This window comes from Etheostoma spectabile, chromosome 14 (assembly GCF_008692095.1).
Source record: "Etheostoma spectabile isolate EspeVRDwgs_2016 chromosome 14, UIUC_Espe_1.0, whole genome shotgun sequence".
In the NCBI taxonomy this organism is placed as follows: Eukaryota; Metazoa; Chordata; class Actinopteri; order Perciformes; family Percidae; genus Etheostoma; species Etheostoma spectabile.
In genome coordinates this window covers 15,824,188-15,843,800 of record NC_045746.1, presented here as the reverse complement: position 1 = coordinate 15,843,800, position 19,613 = coordinate 15,824,188, and the positions used below count along the sequence as shown (strand labels likewise).

At 44.0% G+C, this 19,613-nt stretch overlaps 1 protein-coding gene and 1 long non-coding RNA gene across 6 annotated transcripts in view; one reads left to right on the top strand and one right to left on the bottom strand.

The window, feature by feature from the left end:
• Positions 1-18,234, top strand: part of prrc2a (proline-rich coiled-coil 2A) — a 19,746-nt gene extending 1,512 nt beyond the window's left edge. For 2 of the 5 annotated variants that reach the window (XM_032536080.1, XM_032536079.1), the window contains exons 2-17: positions 4,366-4,517; positions 5,894-6,071; positions 6,213-6,309; positions 6,446-6,527; positions 6,641-6,784; positions 7,269-7,510; positions 8,864-8,952; positions 9,118-9,260; positions 10,073-10,166; positions 10,294-10,504; positions 10,698-10,790; positions 11,024-11,576; positions 11,749-12,005; positions 12,217-12,532; positions 13,557-13,779; positions 13,886-18,234. In XM_032536080.1, the coding sequence (XP_032391971.1) occupies positions 4,403-4,517; positions 5,894-6,071; positions 6,213-6,309; positions 6,446-6,527; positions 6,641-6,784; positions 7,269-7,510; positions 8,864-8,952; positions 9,118-9,260; positions 10,073-10,166; positions 10,294-10,504; positions 10,698-10,790; positions 11,024-11,576; positions 11,749-12,005; positions 12,217-12,532; positions 13,557-13,779; positions 13,886-16,931 (5,883 nt within the window). In that variant the 5' untranslated portion in view covers positions 4,366-4,402 and the 3' untranslated portion in view covers positions 16,932-18,234. The remainder of the gene's footprint in view (positions 1-4,365; positions 4,518-5,893; positions 6,072-6,212; positions 6,310-6,445; positions 6,528-6,640; positions 6,785-7,268; positions 7,511-8,863; positions 8,953-9,117; positions 9,261-10,072; positions 10,167-10,293; positions 10,505-10,697; positions 10,791-11,023; positions 11,577-11,748; positions 12,006-12,216; positions 12,533-13,556; positions 13,780-13,885) is intronic. The other 3 variants (XM_032536082.1, XM_032536083.1, XM_032536084.1) reach the window with 3 other exon arrangements.
• The window catches only part of LOC116702027 (uncharacterized), a 20,252-nt gene extending 720 nt beyond the window's left edge, over positions 1-19,532 (bottom strand). Inside the window, exons 1-2 of the long non-coding RNA XR_004335044.1 lie at positions 19,400-19,532; positions 3,416-3,419 (exon numbers count right to left, since the gene is read on the bottom strand). This is a non-coding gene — a long non-coding RNA (uncharacterized LOC116702027). The remainder of the gene's footprint in view (positions 1-3,415; positions 3,420-19,399) is intronic.
• Positions 19,533-19,613: the final 81 nt, after the last annotated feature.

Sequence of the window (19,613 nt, the reverse complement as noted above, 5' to 3'; positions counted from 1 at the left end):
CAAATCAATCATGCACACTCACACCACTGACTATACTGACACCCACACCCCTGCATTTTAATAATTCTTTAATTTGTTTTAAATTGGTTTGATTTGGTTAACTAAAGTGTATTTTTTTATAATTTAGTGTAATTTAGCTGCTGACCCCCTTTAATCCCCATACAACATGTAGTTGACTAGCTATCCTACGACCTAATTTTCTAATCTCATCTGGCTATTGAGGCATGTTGCTGTGCTGCTGGTACATGGTATTCCTTCTGTTGTTTTGTGTATTTATTTTTGTCAGTGATGTGTGTATTGCAGACATCAAGCCTTTTGTCATTATGAAGATTACCAGTGAGCAATAGAAGGCAGTTGGCTTTACATTTGAGTCTTACAGCATTGTTTCGATTGTGGTTTAATATTCATCCCTCTTTTGATCTGTTGATTTGGCTAAACACAGTCACACTCCTGTATGGGCCTTGTTGCAGTCATCTATTAGGGTAGACTTGTTATGCAGGCATGCTGACGGAGCGGTCATGATTTAGGATTTCCATTATTTCACCCTTTTCAACCATTTAAATATTCATGTCCCAATATTTTACAGAACAAAATAACTGTTGCTGAAGTCTTTGTTCAGCTCAAAAATAGGTCTTCTGGTCATGAACCATGTGTATTAGCTTGCATCCTTTCGCCACTTGATTCAAAGCAAGTGAATGAAATTACTAATGTAATGCATGATGATAGGAGGAGAATCATCTGTTCTTAGTAATTTTTCCTGGTGGGACTACATTGCGTAGGGGCAGGTATTTAACCTGCTGGACACAGCCAAATCTCTCTCAAATGGACAAATGTCAGTGTTTTATTAATATACGGTAAAATGAGTTCAAGCTAAAGGCATGGCAGTTGCCATGGAGCCAAGGAAAGGCATTGAAGAATATCATTTTTATTGTGTTGCCATAGAGACCATGGTTCATTTTTTCTTTATTTTGTACAGTGTTTCCTGTGATGAGGCGTGGAGTCATGCACTGTACTAGTTCTGCTCATATTAAGCTGTATATATGCTGGTAAAATGCTCAAACTCACCTAGCTAAACTTTGTGTATAAATAACATACCTTTTTTAAAAAGGATGCTTAAGTTATCCCAGTACTAATGTCGCTTTGTCAGACTCTGGGTCTGGCTACTCCATTTAGCATTCAGTGATGGGAGGAAAACGTGCTCTGGTTTAATGGCATTTCTTTAAACCAATCAGAATTGTCATGGCCGGGCACAGAGCCGCTGCAAAAATATCATGGGAGAGAAAACTTAGATTGGACAGATAGTCTAGTTAGCAGTCTTAATTTACCATGCAGAGCTCCGAGGAGAAGTTAACAATAGTCCTCATAAATTCACTAATTTAAAAATTCCAGCACAAAGAAAGCAGAACAAAACAGAAAATACATGCCACCGATAGTATTTCCACCAGGGGGGACATACTGGGCTGCAAGTAATTGCAATTGTATCAAAATTGCAACATGGACTTATGCAATATCCATATCGCAGGGGGCGCAATATTTGTTGATGGCAAAATATGTGTCAAACCATTCTTATGTATGTAATGAAAGTATTGTGGTGCTGCAGAAGTGTCCCAGCCTACAAATTGTATCCTACAGACTACTGGAAAAAAATCTTTGTTTGGTTCAGATCCTAACAAAAAATACACTATAATCATTTTTTTTTGTTTCAGTGTTAATAATTATCAATGAAAATGAGAATAATGATACAAAAACAATCATTCCCACCAATATTGTGAATCATATAACAATCGCAATATCAGTCAAAATAATCACAGTTACATAATTTCCTCATATCGTGCAGCCTAAGCATTGGGGCATTCCCTGAAGTGGAACTATAAGGATATAGACTATCCCAGACTAATCCACCTGCTCACCTCATTAAAGGTTGTGGTATTCTACTAAGTTGCACAAATGTTGTAACTACCACGATAATCCTAAAACACCACACTTAACCCTCATGTTGTCCTCATGTTGTTTTCTATATCAATGTTCTTTTTAATTACCCAAAATAACATGATTGATTCCACACAACGCTCATTGGCAGGTTCAAATCTCTACTTTCATTAATTTTGGGGTGTCTTTTTCAGTTTTATAGCATTTGGGGGAAAAAAACAGTTTTTTTAAAATTAGTATTGAGTAAAAGTTGACATATTCCAGTCTGTGATTATCCATCAACATTCTTTCCTTTAATTTTAGAATAAATAATTCCTAATTTCTAACTCAAACATTAGGTATAATTTCCTATAAATGAGGTTTATTGACCATAAATTCCAAAAATAACTTTAAAACTAAAATGAATAAGTTAATGTTACATAGTGTTGAAAACATCAGAAGTGACAAACATTAAAAAAAAAGAATCAAAAGTGTTGAAAAAAGGGACAAATGTAAGAAAAATTTAAAAACCTTGATAAAAAAAACAAAAGTGTTGATTTTAAATTTTGACGTGAAGACAACACAAGGGTTAAGCTTTCATTGTGTGTCAGTAAGAATTGGACTGTCAGGAGAACAGGGCAGTAGTAGGTAAACAGTGTAAGCAATGTGGACAGGACAAATACATGGCGCTGTCTCTGTAACAACACCCAAGTACGAGAATGGCCTTAATGTGTTTTTTTTACTAGGGCTGTAACACAGATACACCAAACTTTGGGTCGGTTCACGATTTTTGACCCATGATTTGATACAAACCTTGATTCTTTTTTTGGGGGGGGGTTGGGGTCCTCAGTAAACGTAATACAAAAAAAAATTCTGATAGAGATGAAGAGAGGTGACAACAGCCCTGATCCGCGGACACATCCATTCCACAGTCAGCCCCCAGCCAGCCAGCTAGCAACCATCCCGGTCAGCACTTAACTCCAGTGCTAAGCATGCTAACGGCAGTTTACTGAACTGTCGAGAAACAGACCCAGACACCCGAGTCAGAACAACGGCCACTCGTAACGTTAGCTACACCTCCATTATTGTTACCGGTGTCCCCTCTTTCGCTTTTAGCCCTCTGTACAGTTAGCTAAATTTACCAGACAAAACAGTAATAAGGCACCAAAGGACTAATAGCAATTGAAAGATGTGGTAGCATTGGATCTTGACGAGAAGGATAACTCTGGAGTTGGAAGGGGTGTGTCGCGATTCTGCCTTCTTCGACTGCGACACAGGTTTGTGGAGCTGAGTGTCGCAATTTCGTTTTTATTTTCCATATTGTTACAGCCCTATAATTGACTGGTCTTAACATAACTATTTTATTTTGATAAGTTTGTATGTTATTATGGAACAGGCACTCTCATCTCAATAAAAATAATGCTACTCCATAGGACAGAGCCCTGCGGAAGCTGTAAAGCAACTATAAATATTCTGTTTTATGGAAATGTCCATTGACACATCTGACTTGTCTAATACTTAAAACGCATACAGTTCCTTATGTAGCCTAGTGTTTGATGATCATTATGTAAAGATTGGCCAAGTAACTTAACAAGTCCGATTATTTGGATGCTACCAACATATTTATTTTTAGATGTACAGGTTGGCTTATTTAAAAAAGAAAAGGGGAAAAAAAAGTCTTCTGGCAAAATTACATAATTAAGAAGTGACTTAAACTTACCGGAATACTTCAGATTGTTAAGTTGTTGAACCTATAATATCTTTTGAAGCTGAGCCAAAATGTCTTAAACTGGTATGTTGAATGCCACAGTTGGTCCTTTTAAAATGTCCTAAAAGAAGTTTTTAAAGGAAGGTCTTTGGTTGCAGGCATTAAGAGGTAGTTTTGTAGTGTATTTTATGCATTTAACTCGCAAAATGTACATAATTGAAGTGCACAATGGTCAACAGGAAATGAATGTAGTTTTATTGGCCGCCAATGTGATTTTTTTTTGTGCGCTCAAGAGAAAAAACATCTCTGGAAACAAGTGTATTGCAACATCTGTGGATGATAATTTGTTGAAATGGAGGAGTATCTTTTCTGTGAGACAGAGGACTAAAAATGTCAAAGCTTTAGAAAATGTTGTGTGGAACGGCATTTAGTCTTTCTAGCTGGCATGGCTATGTTGGGATACTTATGTTTATATGGTTAATGAGTTTTACACTGTTGTACAACTTTTTGTTGCTATATGAGTGCCTTATTATACCAGGCACATCCAGCAGTTGAATCCCTTATTTGAATTTGTCGCGTCAACACACATTTTCATGATATTTTGATTTGTGAAACAGTTTCTATTTTACTAGTTAGTTTGAACGCATGCTTATACATTCAGCACCTTACTCCCACTCTCTGTGTATATCTGGTGTAAAAACCTTCTCTTTGTTTTTGCCGCTCTCTCCCCCCCCCCCCCCCCCCCCCAGTCTCAGGGCTCACCATACTCAATGAGCGGACAGCGCAATGTCAGAGCGCTCTGGGCAAACTGCAAAGGGGAAGGAAGGCAAAACCAAGTATGCGTCCCTCAACCTGTTTGATACATACAAAGGAAAGAGCCTTGAAACACAAAAGCCTGTTGGTGAGTATCTTTGTTCTGTTCAAATTTTTAATGTGACATAGAACTTCCATCCACTATAATGGACTTTTTGTCAATTTACACCGGGTATTTATTTATTTATTTTCAGTATTGCTCGACTGTCAGGCTCTGTTTACATCCTGCCACTTGTTTTGTCACCAAGTATGGCTGTGGCCAGGTAGAGTAGGTTGGCCTTTAACCACATGATTGGTGGTTCAATCCCATCCTCCAAGACCCTGAACCCCAAGTTGCTTCCCGGATGCTGTATGTAGTTGTCCACTGCTCCTAATACTTAGGATGTGTTAAATGCAGTAATTAAATTTAATCACATTATACTGTATGATTGTATGTGAGGAGTTTCTTCTTCTTATGTACGACTTGTTCGGTAATTAAACAGATCTAGGCACATGAAACAATTCTGATAAACACTTTTTTATTTATTTTTATATATAAAGATTTAGGGTTTTTCCCTTTTTATTCAATAGTGACAGTGGATAGAGGGGAGGAGAAAGAGAGGGGTTTTGGCTGTTTTGATTATAAGTGCCTGGCTGTGCTGCATCGTCTTCTGACACCAAGTACTGTAACTTTGATGCATTAGCCTACTGTCTCCGTAATAGTTGTGGGGCTGATTTCCAATACAAGAAGTGGTTGATGTGCTGCATCTCTCAACTGCCTGCCAACCTGGTTTTGCTGATGCTGTTAATATTATTCAGGGATCAAGGATATATTTAATACTCTTATTTTCAGGTCTTTACACCTGTCTCTAAGAGAGAAAAACATTGTCTATTACAATGTTTATCATCTGTAGCCATAAAAAAAGAAAGGATGCATGGTCTGGTGACTGACTCTTGAGCCTTAACATGTCAGCTGAGCCTGACTTGAGACAGAAGCTTACTTGTTGACGGTGTTTGACTTCTGTGCTAAGTCCCCAGTCAATGTTTTATTCAAAAGCTCCCCACTAGATCTAAGCTGCTGTCCCGTTTCCAAACTACAGACTTTTCCTCCTACATAGTGAAGCCATGCACTGCTGGGGTTTCTCTAAGCCTCATGGAAACAAATTGGGGATTGATAGTGAGCACGACTTCACTATTTCAAATTTGAATCTACTATCCTAGTACTTCTCCATTAACTATAATTGAAGTGTGTTTGCTGGAAGTTTTTAATAACGTCTTGTGGCTTTTTTATAATCCACAATCATCAGAATCACCAGACTGAAACTACCAAGCCTCTAGCCTTGTTGGTTGTTTAGCATCCTAATTGTAAATCCAGCAAGTGCCATCCCTGTCATCAGGCTGCTCCTTACACCCAGTATATCTAATTGGTGTCAGGTTTCAGTGGCCCATCTGTGCTAATGACCTCCTTTCTCTTTCCCATATCAGTTCCCCCCCGCCATGGCCTCCAGTCTCTTGGTAAAGTTGCCTCCGCACGGCGTATGCCACCCCCTGCCAACCTGCCCAGTCTGAAGGCAGAGAACAAAGGCAACGATCCCAACGTCTCACTCGTTCCCAAAGACGGCACAGGATGGGCAAGCAAACCGGAACAAGCGGACCCAAAGAGGTAAGTAAATCCCTTTTAGCACCAAATCCTTCAAACATTTTTGACTTTTACATGTTAAAGTTACTGCAATTGGTAGGCCAAAAACTTTTTTTTTCTTTCTTTTGCCAAAGCTAATGTGTCTAAAAGTAATTTTTCTCTCAGTACCGATGCATCGCCAGCACCGCAGCCGGAATTGCAGCAGCCTGTGGCTTCACCGACACCTGCACCGACCCGCCCGAGAACCCCGCCAGCTTCAGAGGTACACACAGTCCCAGTAACATGAATGCAAAGTCATACTTTTTGTTGATAATGTGTTTGGAGATGTATCGCGGCCATAGTTGACATGTACCTTATGGTGTTCGTCTCTTTGTGTGTGTGTGCACCCCCACCCTTAGACTCTGGCCCCAGCTTCAACCCAGGCCGTAGGGGCAAGGTCCTGGGCACAGGCCAGTGTTACACATGGAACACAAGGGGATGGTGAGTCTTTCTTTTTGTACACATTTCAAACTAAATATGTTGGAATAAGCTTTTTGTTACACATGCCACCCACTATGAAAAACAAAATCACCCCTTGTTTTCCCTTTCTGCAGGTGGAAAGGCATCAAACCTACCGTCGCCATTCTCTCGCGAGGAATTTCCCACCCTGCAGGCGGCTGGCGACCAGGACAAAGCTGGCAGAGAACAGGGCACTGCAGATCAGTGGTATGGGCCCGGACCAAGCCTCCGCCCCCAGAGTGAGTGATAACCCAACTAATCTCAAATAATTGATAAACTTGATTGAAGGCAGTGGTGGTTAGAAAACTTCTTTCACAAGATTGTGTATAGTAGTGGTTCAGTTGATGACATGGGGCAGCTGAGCAAATAGTCATGCAGGCTTTTTCGCTATTGATTATTAATTTGGCTTGTATTATTGTTACAAATTCTCAATAAGAGTGATCAAAATGGTTATGTATTATTTTCTTTATGCTTTGGTTGGTATGTACTTTCCAAAATTAAGTCTAGTTAGGGAATAAGGCCAAATAGAAAAGTTTCTTTCTTTTATTTATTCTTTATTAACTAAAAATTGTATGACAAAAAACGTCCTCCAGCAATGGGGTCTTTGGTAAAAGGATTTTATCTTTCTAAAGTAAGGGCTTTGCATGTTGTACCTTATTCAATTAAAGCCTATAAATCATACTGACTGTTCTGTCCTTTGTCTCCTGTGTTCACTGTCCTCAGACGTTACAAGTTGGCGGGACGGTGGGGGCCGAGCCCTGGCGCCCACCTTGTCTGGGGAGGGGGCAGTGGAGGGTGGCACTGGTGTGACGCTGGTGATGGATGGGGCAGTTGGGGTCCCCCCTCCAAACTCTCAGTCCCATGGGCCACCTAGAAACCCTCCTGCAGGCAGCCCCGCCTTGCCCCTGCCCCAGCCCCCTGTGGGGCCTGGGTTCCCCCAATACCGAGGGATCATGTCTCCCTTCGTAAGTTTTCCTCTTGTTTTTCCCTCTTTTTTATTTCAGGATAATATTCTGGTATTTTTTTCAGTTAATATGTTGCTGTTTTTTATAGTTCTCAACTGCTTTGCAATGCATTTGCAGGGCCTATTTAAAGGTGCTCTAAGCGATGTTGGGTGATGTTACTTCTTGGTGATGTTCAAAGTATTTAACCCCACCCCTAATTTCTTCTTGTTGGTTATTGGCTGGAACACTGTTTGTGTATGCTTTGTGGTGCAGGTGGGCACAGTTTATTTTTGTTGCTGTTTTGTAGACCCTGGGCTGTCTACAGAGACCACGTTTTTTTTACAGGCAGCTCGCGGATAGTGAAATGTTTGCTCTATGTGACAACAAATGTCGTAGCCTAAAATGCATGAAATTGCTTAGAACACCTTTATACTGTAATGTAACATTTGTTGGCGGATAGAGTGCAGAATTGGCCAGTGCTGCACTTTCTTTTGATGACATTGCTTATTTGAATGTGCTTCATGTATACTTTTAAAGGGTATAGACTGATTTATTAGGACTGGATATCACCACTGAATGCCCGATTCTTATTCACAAGGTCCCAATTCGATTTCCGATTCAATTTTGATTTGGGATGTTTCAGTTGCAAAACCAGTTTTGCTTGGATATGAAAGAAATTCTAAAATTGTACGAGGTTCTCTCTAACCTACATTATTAAAAGTATCAAGGTTTACATTAAGAATTGACCCATATCCAAAGCAGTTCCATTAATGTACTATAATATTGTAATGTTTTATTTAACATCAAAACACAACAACAGTCACAATAAAGTGCAACTCTACAGTCAGTAATTATTCAGTGATATTTCATTCAGATATCTTGAGGTGAGAGTTTATAGGGCCCTTTTAAAATGGCCATGCCAGTTTTTCCTCACCAAAATGTAGCCCATCTTTTGTTTTTGTTTTTTAAGATATTTTTGGGGCATTTTCAGCCTTTATTTTGACAGGACAGCTGAAGATATGAAAGGGAAGAGAGGGGGAATGACATGCAGCAAAGGGCCCGGCCCTCTGCGTCAAGGAGTAAATCTCTATATATGGATGACTGCTCTAACTACTGAGCTATCTGGCCAGCCTTTTGGAGCATTTTTAATCCCCTTTTTTCAACAAGCTAGCATGACAATGGTACCAATGGATTCCTTAGGTCGACTATTTTCCTATGATACACACGGTGATCGATTCTAGATTTTATGAATTAATATTGGATCATTCAAATGAAAATCGATTAGAATTGGAGAATCACTTCTTTTTTTTTATGAACACAGCCCTACTGATTATTAAAAAAAAGTGACCTAAACCTGATCTTTTTTCTTTTTAGATGTATCCTCCCTACCTGCCCTTTCCGGGCCCCTATGGCCCTCAAGGGCCTTACAGGTACCCGGCACCTGGAGAAGGGCCTCCTCCAAGGTATGCTCTTTGCCGAAATCAAGTGTAAAGCTAGTATTGTGCTATTTTATTATTGGTCCTTTTTTTTTCTTATTAAATCCCAATTCTTCTGCTTTTTGCTGCAACGTTTTTTTTTTTTTGTATTGCCGATATATAGCTTACATTGAATTTCCTCCCCTCTTTCAGGTTTTCTCGTGGTCCAGACAGCAGGCCGCAAGGGGGTCCACGTGAAGGAGGTGGAGAGGCAGTAAAGCGACCCTCTATCCTAAAGCAGGATGACCTGAAGGAGCTAGACGAGCTGGACCATGATGGAGATGAGGGCTGGGCAGGTAAAACATAAAGTAAAGTGATCTAATGTTACTGGAGGACCAGGCAAGCGGGCCACGGCTGTTTACAATGTGTAGCCAGTTCAGCGGCTGTAGCTGACAACGATGAGTTATTTTAGAGAGGGGGCTGTAAATGAGGAAGAGAGGGCCGTGAGTTTGCAGTGTGTTTTTAACGATTGTTGCCGTAATTTTAAGCCAATAAAGTGTGTTCAGTCGGGTGGAGAGGAAGGCAAGGTAGTATTTTTTATTATTATCAGTTGCTACCTTAATTCTAAGCTGCGGAAGTGTGTCTATTAGTTGGGTACAGAACTCCACGTGAGCATGGGCTTCTATGACTGTCAATATAGCCAGCATCTAACGTTAGCTACTCCGCTGTGCTGTGAAGTAATGTCTGGCTATGGGAGACAAGCGTCTAGCAACATTGTTGTGGATGCTGTTGTCTCAGCCCTGCTCCATGAACTTCGAGTCTGGGGAGGAAGGGGCAGGTGAGACGACTTTCTCCAGTATTTTGAATTTGTACTGCAGTAACTATTTTTTTAAACACTAGCTGTCAGTATTACATATTGCACCTTTAAAGTATCATAATCTATTTTATATTGATTTAGTGCCTGTGCTACTAAATAATTAACGAGGTGATGACATAGGGGTAGTGGATCAGATTCATGCCATCTAATGTTGCAGATGTTTCTGCATATCATATTTCCTGCTGGTCCAAGTAGAGTGGAGGATCCGGTTTATCAAAGTGAAAGGTGATGAATGAATGTTTTGTACAAACATGGTTCTGATGTTTTCTTGTTGATTTTCTGCTTTAACAGGAGCTCATGAGGAGATTGATTATTCTGCCAAGTTGAAGTTCAGTGATGATGAAGAGGGGGAAGAAGAGAGAACCGAGAGCAAGAATGACTTGCGGTATGTGACCAAGTACATTCAGCATGAGATCACTTCAAGTTATAACAATGCAGTTTTTCGGCATAAATGGGATTACATTATACAAGCTTCTATCATTTGTTTGACAAAACATTTCTCTTGTCCTCAGTGAGCAGCAGAGGTCCCAGGATGCCCCACCTGCAACCTCTCGCTCTCGAGCATCGGACAGCTGCGGAGACACTCGCCGCACTCCTCCCTCTAATGCTGACAATGCCCCCCAATCCCCCTCCAGCAAGCCAGGATGGGCCGAGGAGGGAGGCAGTGGCTGGGGGGGCCAGGGAGCACCAACCAACTACCAGGTAGCACCAACCAACTACCAGGTAGCATGCTGACCAGCTGCAATAAGTTGTTTCCCAGACAAGCCATGTTCAAGCTTTGAAAGGATGTAATGTCCAAATTTTCAACACAGAACAATTTGGGCATTCTTTTAAGTAAAGACTTTGTGGACAGAATTGTGTTTCTGTCAGTGTAGATTGTGGTGGAGCATGGCTAACTGTGTCTGCCTGTATACAGGGGCGCAGGCCTGGATTGGGTGGTTCCCGGGAGCAACCCTCCCCCCCACCTGGGCCCCTCCTTGGACAAGGGCCTTACTCCTTTTACCGACAGGTAGCCATCCAGATAGCGCCTCATAGATAAATCATTTCTATCATTATCTCATCCACCGCCCCAGGTCTAATGGATAAGTCATCTTTAGTTTTAAGTTTTTAAGCTTTTTGAATCTTGAGTTTTATTTCCGTTTATGTAATCATTCGTGAAACATTTTTCTCAACAAGATTGCTCTAATGTTATCTAGAGTTGAAAACTGCATAATAGAGCAATCCTATTTTCTAACTGTTCAGGACCGGCCCCAAAACCAGGGTGCCTCTCAAGGCCCGGGGAAACCTGTCCCAGCCCAGCATCAGCCAGCACCAGGAGGCCCTTCTCCTCCTGCACAACCGGGCCTGCTGGTTCCCGGACCCCAGGAAAATGATGAGGATGAGACTTGGCGTCAGCGCAGGAAGCAGTCCTCTACTGAGATCTCTGCTGCTGTGGAGCGAGCCCGTCGCCGCCGCGAGGAGGAAGAACGTAGGATGGAGGAGGAGAGGCGTGCAGCCTGCGCAGAGAAGCTAAAGAGGCTGGATGAGAAGCAGCAACAGCAGCAGGGCAGCAACATAGGAGGTGCTGGTAGCAGCTGTAAAAGCCCCAGCCCTGATGGAAACGCTACAGCTGCCACAGCAGACAGCCCTAGTCCATCTATTTCAGCCTCTGCCTCTTCCCCCAACATCAGCCAGCCACCATCCCCCTGTGTGGACCCCGAAGAGCCTCCCGTGCTGGTTGTCCAGCCAGGGTCCAGTCCTGGAGTATGTGACCGACAACGAGCCAGCAGCAACAGCAGCTATGACTCCAGTGCGGGTGAGTTTGTAGATAGACATGTGATCAGTGATGACTGGTCAACTGAATTATTTAGACTCACACCTGATTTGGCTTTCTTAACATTGGATGTTTAATATGGCCGTTCAAATAAAGCTTCCACCGCTTGATTATGGCCCCTGATTCAGCCCTACAACCTTCTCTCTTGGTTCAGAAGCCCAACAGTGTCCTCAGCCAGCTGTGTCACAGCCACAGCAGCCCACGCTGGACCTACCTTTACCAGGAGAAAATAAGGAAGAGACCATGGGTAGTTCGCACATTCGTGCAGGAAGTGTAGGTGAAAGAGGAGTCGACCCAGTGAAGATTGAGAATATCGGAGGGGGAGCAGGTCGTCCAGCCAGTGGGCCACCTGGCCAGGGTTACTCAAAGTACCAAAAGTCTCTTCCACCTCGATTTCAGAGGCAGCAGCAGGTTAGCATCTGTACTTCTCTGTTGTCTTTATTACAGGTATTGCTTGAATAATTGTCACATTCTAGATGAGTTTGACCCCTAAAAAGAAAAATAGCCACCACAAGGGAGCTACGTATTGTATATAGCTTTATAGATATGTCTGACATTTATGTTCTTAAACATTCAGGGTGCTATGTTTTGTATGTTTTTATTTTTTTTTATTTTATTTTAGGAGCAGCTCTTGAAGCAGCAGCAGCAGTGGCAGCAGCAGCAGCAGCAGCAACAACAACAGCACAGCCAGGCATCACAAAGCCAGCTGTCCCCCCAGCCCCAGGCTCAACAGGGTCCTGCACCAGGTTCAACACCCCAGTCTGGCCCTGGACCCAAGCAAGGTGGACCCATGTATCAACCCAGCAATATGGTCCGACCCCCGCCCCTTCCAATGAATTTTGACCCTCGTTGGATGATGATGCCCTACATGGACCCCCGCATGATGCAGGGCCGCCCTCCACCTATGGACTACTATCCAGCAGGCATGCACCCGTCAGGTGAGTGGAAGTGATATAATCATTGAGATCTGATAAATGCTTTGAAGATAAATGATTCAAAAGCTCAATGATTGAGTAATGAGATAATACGAAACTGCCATATTACAAAACATTGTTCAGATGGCAATATTTTAAATGCTTCATTTCGTTCATAGACAGCTCTTGTTTTTGTTTTTTGGCAAAGCCAATCTACCACTCCGTAAACCACTGTCTGATCATGTGCCAGTCAGTTGTTCCTGCACCGTGCAGCTTAGTTCTAGATGTAGACAGTCACAGAGGATCGAGTAAGCCCCGCCCCCATTCACTCACACACGGCTCCCAACAACATGGAGAGACACTGCGGCGACAGCACCAGTCCACACTTCTGACATTTGTCCACAGTTTTAAGTGTTATTAACACAGCTGTATATTGTTAAGCATGAGAGGCAAACCTGTATTTGTACCAGTGTTTCCGCTTCTGCAGCGGCCACGGCGAAAAACACAGAAGTTATATATAAGTTTTATTTTGTAGTCATTCCATGCTTAAGCCTTAAACATGCTTGTGAAAGTTACTTTCTCTCACAGTAATCTTCCATGACAGAGACTGTCATGTTTAAAGGTGGATAGTTGGCTTTTTAGAACATGAAGGCGGTCAGATGTAATGTGTTTTTACCATTTATTTTATGTATGTCTTATTAAATTATCGGGTGTGGGTGTATACAAAACTTTTTTCTTTTTTTTCCCCTTTCAAACAGTTTTGTGTTTTTTTGTTTTTGTTTTTGTTTTCTTCACTTTTGCCTAAACTGTAAGGCGGCAGCTCTCTCTCTTAGTCTGCTTCTATATTCTTTGTGTCCTTATGCAAAAGTACAATCTGTGGTTTGAGCAAAAGCCTTAAGAGCAGGTTTTTGACTAGGGAGATCTGGGTGCTGGTTAGATCAAGTGAAGTTTAACATAGTTAATTTACACATAACACCATAATTATAATATAAAGTTGGTTAATAATCAGCAAAGTATCCTTTTTAAAAATAGTTTTTCAACATCACAGGGCTTATTGGGCGTGAGCGGTCTGATTCGGGGGGATCTGGTTCAGACCCCTTTGACAGGCAGCAACAGCATCCAGGGCACCCACACCGTGGGACCCCCCCTATGGATCCTAAGATGGCCTGGGGGCAGGAAGTATTCCCTGGCGGAGGGGAGGGCCGTGGTCTAACATCCCCCCTCAGGCAGAAGCAGGCATTGGAGGATGAAGATGTGGCCAAAGGACCCAGGTATGGAAATATAAGTCAATTAGGGGTAGATTTATTTAGTAATACAGGTTAACTGGCCCTTTATTTACTGGATTGATTTAGTAATTTGTATTCTTTTCTATTTTAGGAGCGACACTCCTCCACACCGAATGCGAGAGGGTGGATTGGGACCCATTCAGCAACCCAGCTCCACCTCTGGTACATCCAATCAGACTCCACCTCCAGCTGGAACTCAAGTTGGGGTCCAGGGGGGTGGCCACCACCCTCATCACTACATAAGTGGGCGGGGCAACTACAGCAACTTCCCTGACCAGGGTGCGAGGATGCATCCCCACCAGCAGCAGCAGAGGGCGGAGAGGGGAAATCAGACGCATAGTTACACCCACCAGGATGAAGGGCCTCCACGAGGGTCTCAGCAGGGACAGATATGGGGAACCCCACACCCTCACTACGATCGCAATGGTCGTGCTGATCACCCTGTTGAGAGCAACTCTCATCTCCACCACCATCACAGCCACCACCCTCAGCAGCCTCACTTCATTCTCCACCCCCATAAGCCAGAAACCAGCCGAGACAGGGTTGTTGAGGCCCCAGCTAAGAAAACAGACTCTGCTCCCCCAATCCACCAACCTTCCCTCTCATCCTCCTGCTCTTCTTCTTCTTCCTCTTCTGCCAGGGAAGATGGGCATGTCAAAGTTGCCCTGCATCATCACCCATCCCAGAGAGAGGGTGAAGTTGGTGTTGTGCACAGTCATGGTGATAGAGGCAACAGTGGCAGTGCTGGAAATAGCAGCCATGTGAAACAGGAGAAAACAGGCCCAGCATATGCTCCTCCTCCTTCAATGACCTCTAGCCCCCCTCCATCTCAACATGGAAGTCATACTCAGCAGCAGCAGCAGCAGCATCACCACCCTCATCCTAAATCAAACCAAAGAGGGGGGCGGGAGCACAAGACAGAGACCCAGTGGGGCCCACGGCCTGGCAGCAGCAATACGGGTGGGGGGTCCTCTCATGGTAGGAGGGCCAACAATGCAGGAGGTGGGAACAACTCCCGTGGAGGGGAGGACTCCTCCAACACTCCATCTGACCACAGACCCTCCAACCAGATGGGAGGCAAGCGTGCTGGCCCCATTAAGAAGCCTGTGCTGAAGGAGATGAAGAGAGATGGAGGGGAAGCTGATGGAGTAGAAAAAACAAGTTTTGGAAAAGATAAAGAGAAAGATGGTGGCCAACCCACCCTCATGAAGCAGGAAGCTTCCTCCACCTCCCAGAACACATCAGCTCCATCTAAAGATGAGCCAGTCCAGACAGCCAAACCCAGAAATGGAGGAAAGGAACGACCCCCAGCAGGAGGCGGGGGTGGGTCTGGTAGAGGACCTAAAGATGTAGACAACAATTCCTCAGGATTTTCAGGGTCCTCCTCCAGGAGGGACAGGGACCGCTCCTTTGAGAGAGGAGGAGCCACCTCCCACCACCATGGAGTCCCCGCCAAGGGCAGCAGAGCCAGTCGCGGACGAGGGGGAGAGTTCTACGGGCGTGGGCGTGGTTATCGTGGCACCTACACGGCCGCGGCTGGGCCCACTGGTGGCAGTCGGGGCAGAATGAGTGGCAGGAGCGGCAGAGACTACCGTTCATCTGTTGGCGGTGGCCACCACCATGAATCAAAAGGTGAGGGGGGCGGTGGCAGACACGGTCAGGATCGGTCCCAACATAACCCAGCCAGGGCCAGGAACCGGAGTGAAACCCGCAGTGAGGGTTCAGAGTATGAGGAAATACCCAAGCGTAGACGGGAGAGAGGTTCAGAGACTGGCAGTGAGAGTGGTGCAAGTGACCTTGCTCACTCAGACAAGGAAGACCACCAGAAACCTAACACCAAGAATGGCTCTGATAAGGCACACACCACTGGCAGCAGCAATATGACATCTGCACCAGCCAGAGGTTCCCAGGCCCGGGTGTTCACCCCTAGGGGTGTGCCCTCTAGGAGGGGCAGGGGTGGAGGTAGTGGAGGAGGAAACATCTACAGAAGTGGTGGCAATATTGGAGGACCACCTGGGGGACACCGAGTTGGACCCAACTCAGCCTCTCATAGTGGGTCCTCCAAGTCGTCAGCCTCAGCACGAAAACAACAAGGCCCGCCACAAACCTCTGGACCAAAAGACTTTGGTAGGGGAGGAAATGGAGGAGAGAAGAAAGACAAGACAGCTGATGCAAGTCAAACTCAAAGTCTGGGGGCCAATCCCCCTCAGCCATCTTTACCCGCTGCAACTCCTGCCACTTTGTGTTCCACTGAAAATGGAGGAGTTGTGACCCAGCAAGCTTCAAACAACCCTACGCCAAACTCAGGAGGGTTAAATGCGCTCCCTCTTCCCGCTAACCGTGGGTTTCCTCCCAGTGGGTTTGAGCGACCACCTAGACGTCGCCGTCACGGCCGGTCCCAGCACCAGCAGGACAAGCCCCCTCGGTTCCGGAGACTGAAAGAGCGAGAGAATGCCGCTCGTATCAACGGAGTAGTGGGGGTCATCGGGGGAGGAAGGCCCTCCTCTCCTACCCTGAATTCAGTTCAGGACAGTAACGGAACCCCTATCTCTGCTCCCGTGACGGGCAATGCCCAAAATGCTATCCACAACACCACACTAACAACCAACAATAACAGTGGTGGTGGGCATCTTAGCAATGCAAATAGTCATCACCACCATCACCACTACAACCAGGGCAACGCTGGGCAGACCCACCCCCAGCACCACCACAGCCATGGAGCAAAGTCCCCTGACTTCACCAACCAGAACTCAGACCAGGCCAATGAGGAGTGGGAGACCGCCTCCGAGAGCAGCGACTTCACAGAGTTCAGAGACAGGGAGGGAGGAGGAGGAGGAGGAGGAGGGAAGTCCTATTCATCTCACCATCCCCATCACCTGGGAAGAGGGGGAGGGGGAGGTGGGGTTGACCGCAACATGACGGGAAAAGAGCCCTCAGCGAATAAAAGAAGCTTCTCAAGCCAGCGTCCTGGCATGGAGCGACAGAATCGGAGGGTCAACCCTGGAGGAGGGGGAGGCGGAGGGGGAGGAAGAGGCCCACGAGGGCCGCCTGGAGGTGGCTCCGGTGGGCCTGGTAATGGAGGTGGCAACCGCGGGGAGAGGCGTGGCAACTGGCCCTCCCCGAAAAATAGGAAGTGATGAAATATTTCAAAACATTTCAGATGAACCCCACCCACATTAAACCACCCTCTTGCATCTTTATCCCTTTTTGATAATTACTTCATGGCTTATCTGTTGGCATCCCTAAACATATTAGTGCATTGTACAGTATATGGAGATGGTATTCACATTCAACTTAGTGCCCCACCCCAGTCACCTCTTTCCCCTTGCATCAATCTACCATCAACCGTCCGTTATTGTAAATTTCTGTGTTTGTTCCGTCTTGCTCCCCCCCCCCCCCCCCCCCCCCCCTCCTTAATTTCACCCCAGTTGGATTTGACAAGCATGTGGTTCTTCAAATGGGAGGTGCACGTCGTTTTGACAGAAGACATTCACACAGAGCTCAACACACTTGCGTATACAAGCACAAATATGACATCTTCATCAAACATACGGAACACATGCAGTCATATGGTTGCAAAATCAAAACATGGGATTTAATTGGCAAATGTTTGGATTGGGCAAATTTTTATATGTATGTTGTATGTACCTATGTATATTTCTACCACACTTTGGCCTTGGGTGGTATTAAGTAGTGCAGTTCTGCATTACTTCCCTCACAAAGGGAAAGAGTGCAGCTTTATCTTTTAACAAGAACAATGTACCATAAGTTGTTTTTTTTCTTCTTTTTTTGGCCTTGTGTCAGTTGAGTTTCAGCCTTTGGGAAATGTTAGGGGTGTGTGTTTTTTCTTCTAAAAAGCAGGTCATTAAAATACCTTTTTACTAAATTCCCTAAATCCTCCTTTTGCTGACTCCTGCAAACTCCGTCTCTGATTACTGTGATAAGACCCATTGAAGTACTACTGCTCACCTACACTTTGCATTGATCACATAGATTTGTCTTTAATATCAATGTTTCTGCTGCTTGTTCAGATAGACATCTGATATTTCATTAGCTATTGGTTGGTCCTTTTATGAACTAAAGGCTTTTATAGCTTCATTGTAGCATCTTCCCCATCTGCAGAAGTTGTGCGTAAATCCAAGTTCCCCAATTTTTATTGTCATTCATGACTTTTGTTTACCCTATGAAGACTAGGCTTGACTATCGATAGCTTGACACCTTTATTTGAACAACCATTATTTCCTCAGTGACTTCCACTTTTATGGAAACACTTTTTTCTCCCCCTGAAGATGAAATACCACATTGTAAGGGGGGTAAAATGAGTGAAATGAAAATGTATCTTATGATAGCATAAAGAAAAAAAGTTTGACTTTAATAAAAAATGTTCACGCTTCAATAGGTAATTAAATATGTTCTAATAAGCACTCCTTATAGTATAACCGAGTCCCATGGTTGCTGTTTGTTTTTGGGAAAGTTACATGTAATGCAATAGGACAGGTACTCTGTCTGGGCCCAGAGTACAGAGCTGGGTTGAGTATTTCACCCCCCCCCCCCCCCCCCCCCCCCCCCCCCCCCCCCCCCCTCCTCCCTTCTCCTCTGCGCTTTCGTGAAGACTCCTCACACCAAGAAAGGACTACTACCAAGAGATCTTTGTCTGAGGAAGTATTTTTCAAAGTGTGTTCTCTGGATGACTGTTTCAGTACATTGTGGCAACCAGAAACTCCAAACTAGTTCAATTTTGGACAAAGCTGACAAGGTGTCATGCGTCACTTTCTTACAGTTAACACGGTTTCCACGATTTCACCCGCAACAAATAATGCTGACCTGGAGTCTTGAGAAAATATTGGATTGAGGTAGGATTACAGTTGTAAACATAGTTTGTATTATACATAAAAGACAAAAGGGCACACGGAGACGACATCCAAGGGGAACTAAAAATCGATTTATACTTCTGCGTCAACTCGGTCACTGCTGTAAGTTGGGGTTTGTTTTTTTTTTTTTACTGACAACAGTTTGAAGATCGTCTTTGGGATGTTGTGAGTAGGGCATTTAATGATTTGTGTATGTGTGTGTGTGTGCTTGTATGTGTGTGTGGCATGTGTGCGTTTTCTGGTATTGTAATAATTTGGGAAGGGGTTGGGTACCGGAGGGGTTCAAATGAATGGCAAGCACTTTCTGCCTTGATTGCCCACACTTGATTTAACCATTATTAAGACAATTCTACTGTTCCACATGTATACTACATGTAGCTGTGTGTATATGTTCGTCCTCCAAATGAAGAACATGCAGTGGAAAACTTCACCCCTTTCTTTTGTGTAATTTAATCATACATTCTTCTGCAGGCAAGTGAAGTTGGACATATATATTTCCCTCGCTTCTAAGCATGAACACACCCATGGGTGCAGCTTGCCTTGTCTGTTACTGGTTTATACATTGATAGCTGTACACTTAACACTGGCTCAAAGAGTCATTCATCCCTCCTTAACTCTTAATGTTGATGTGTGCATTGTTTCATGTACCCATGTTAAAAGAAAACAAATAGTGTATTCCAGAAAAAATTACTCAAAGATTGTACTGTTTTCCAGCATTACCAAGGTACCTGGACTTTTTTTTTATAGCATTTATGGTTTTATTAATGGAACCGTAATATACACACATGTATGTATATTGGTATGTATCTAAGTTTTGTCTACCCCAACTTACATTCCCACAAACAAATGTTGCCATTTTTAGTTCAAGGGAGCAATGTACAAGCAGAGAAGTGTCTTATTATAATAAAGTTATACAGAGAAGGCAAAGTTAAATAAACTACTTTTGAT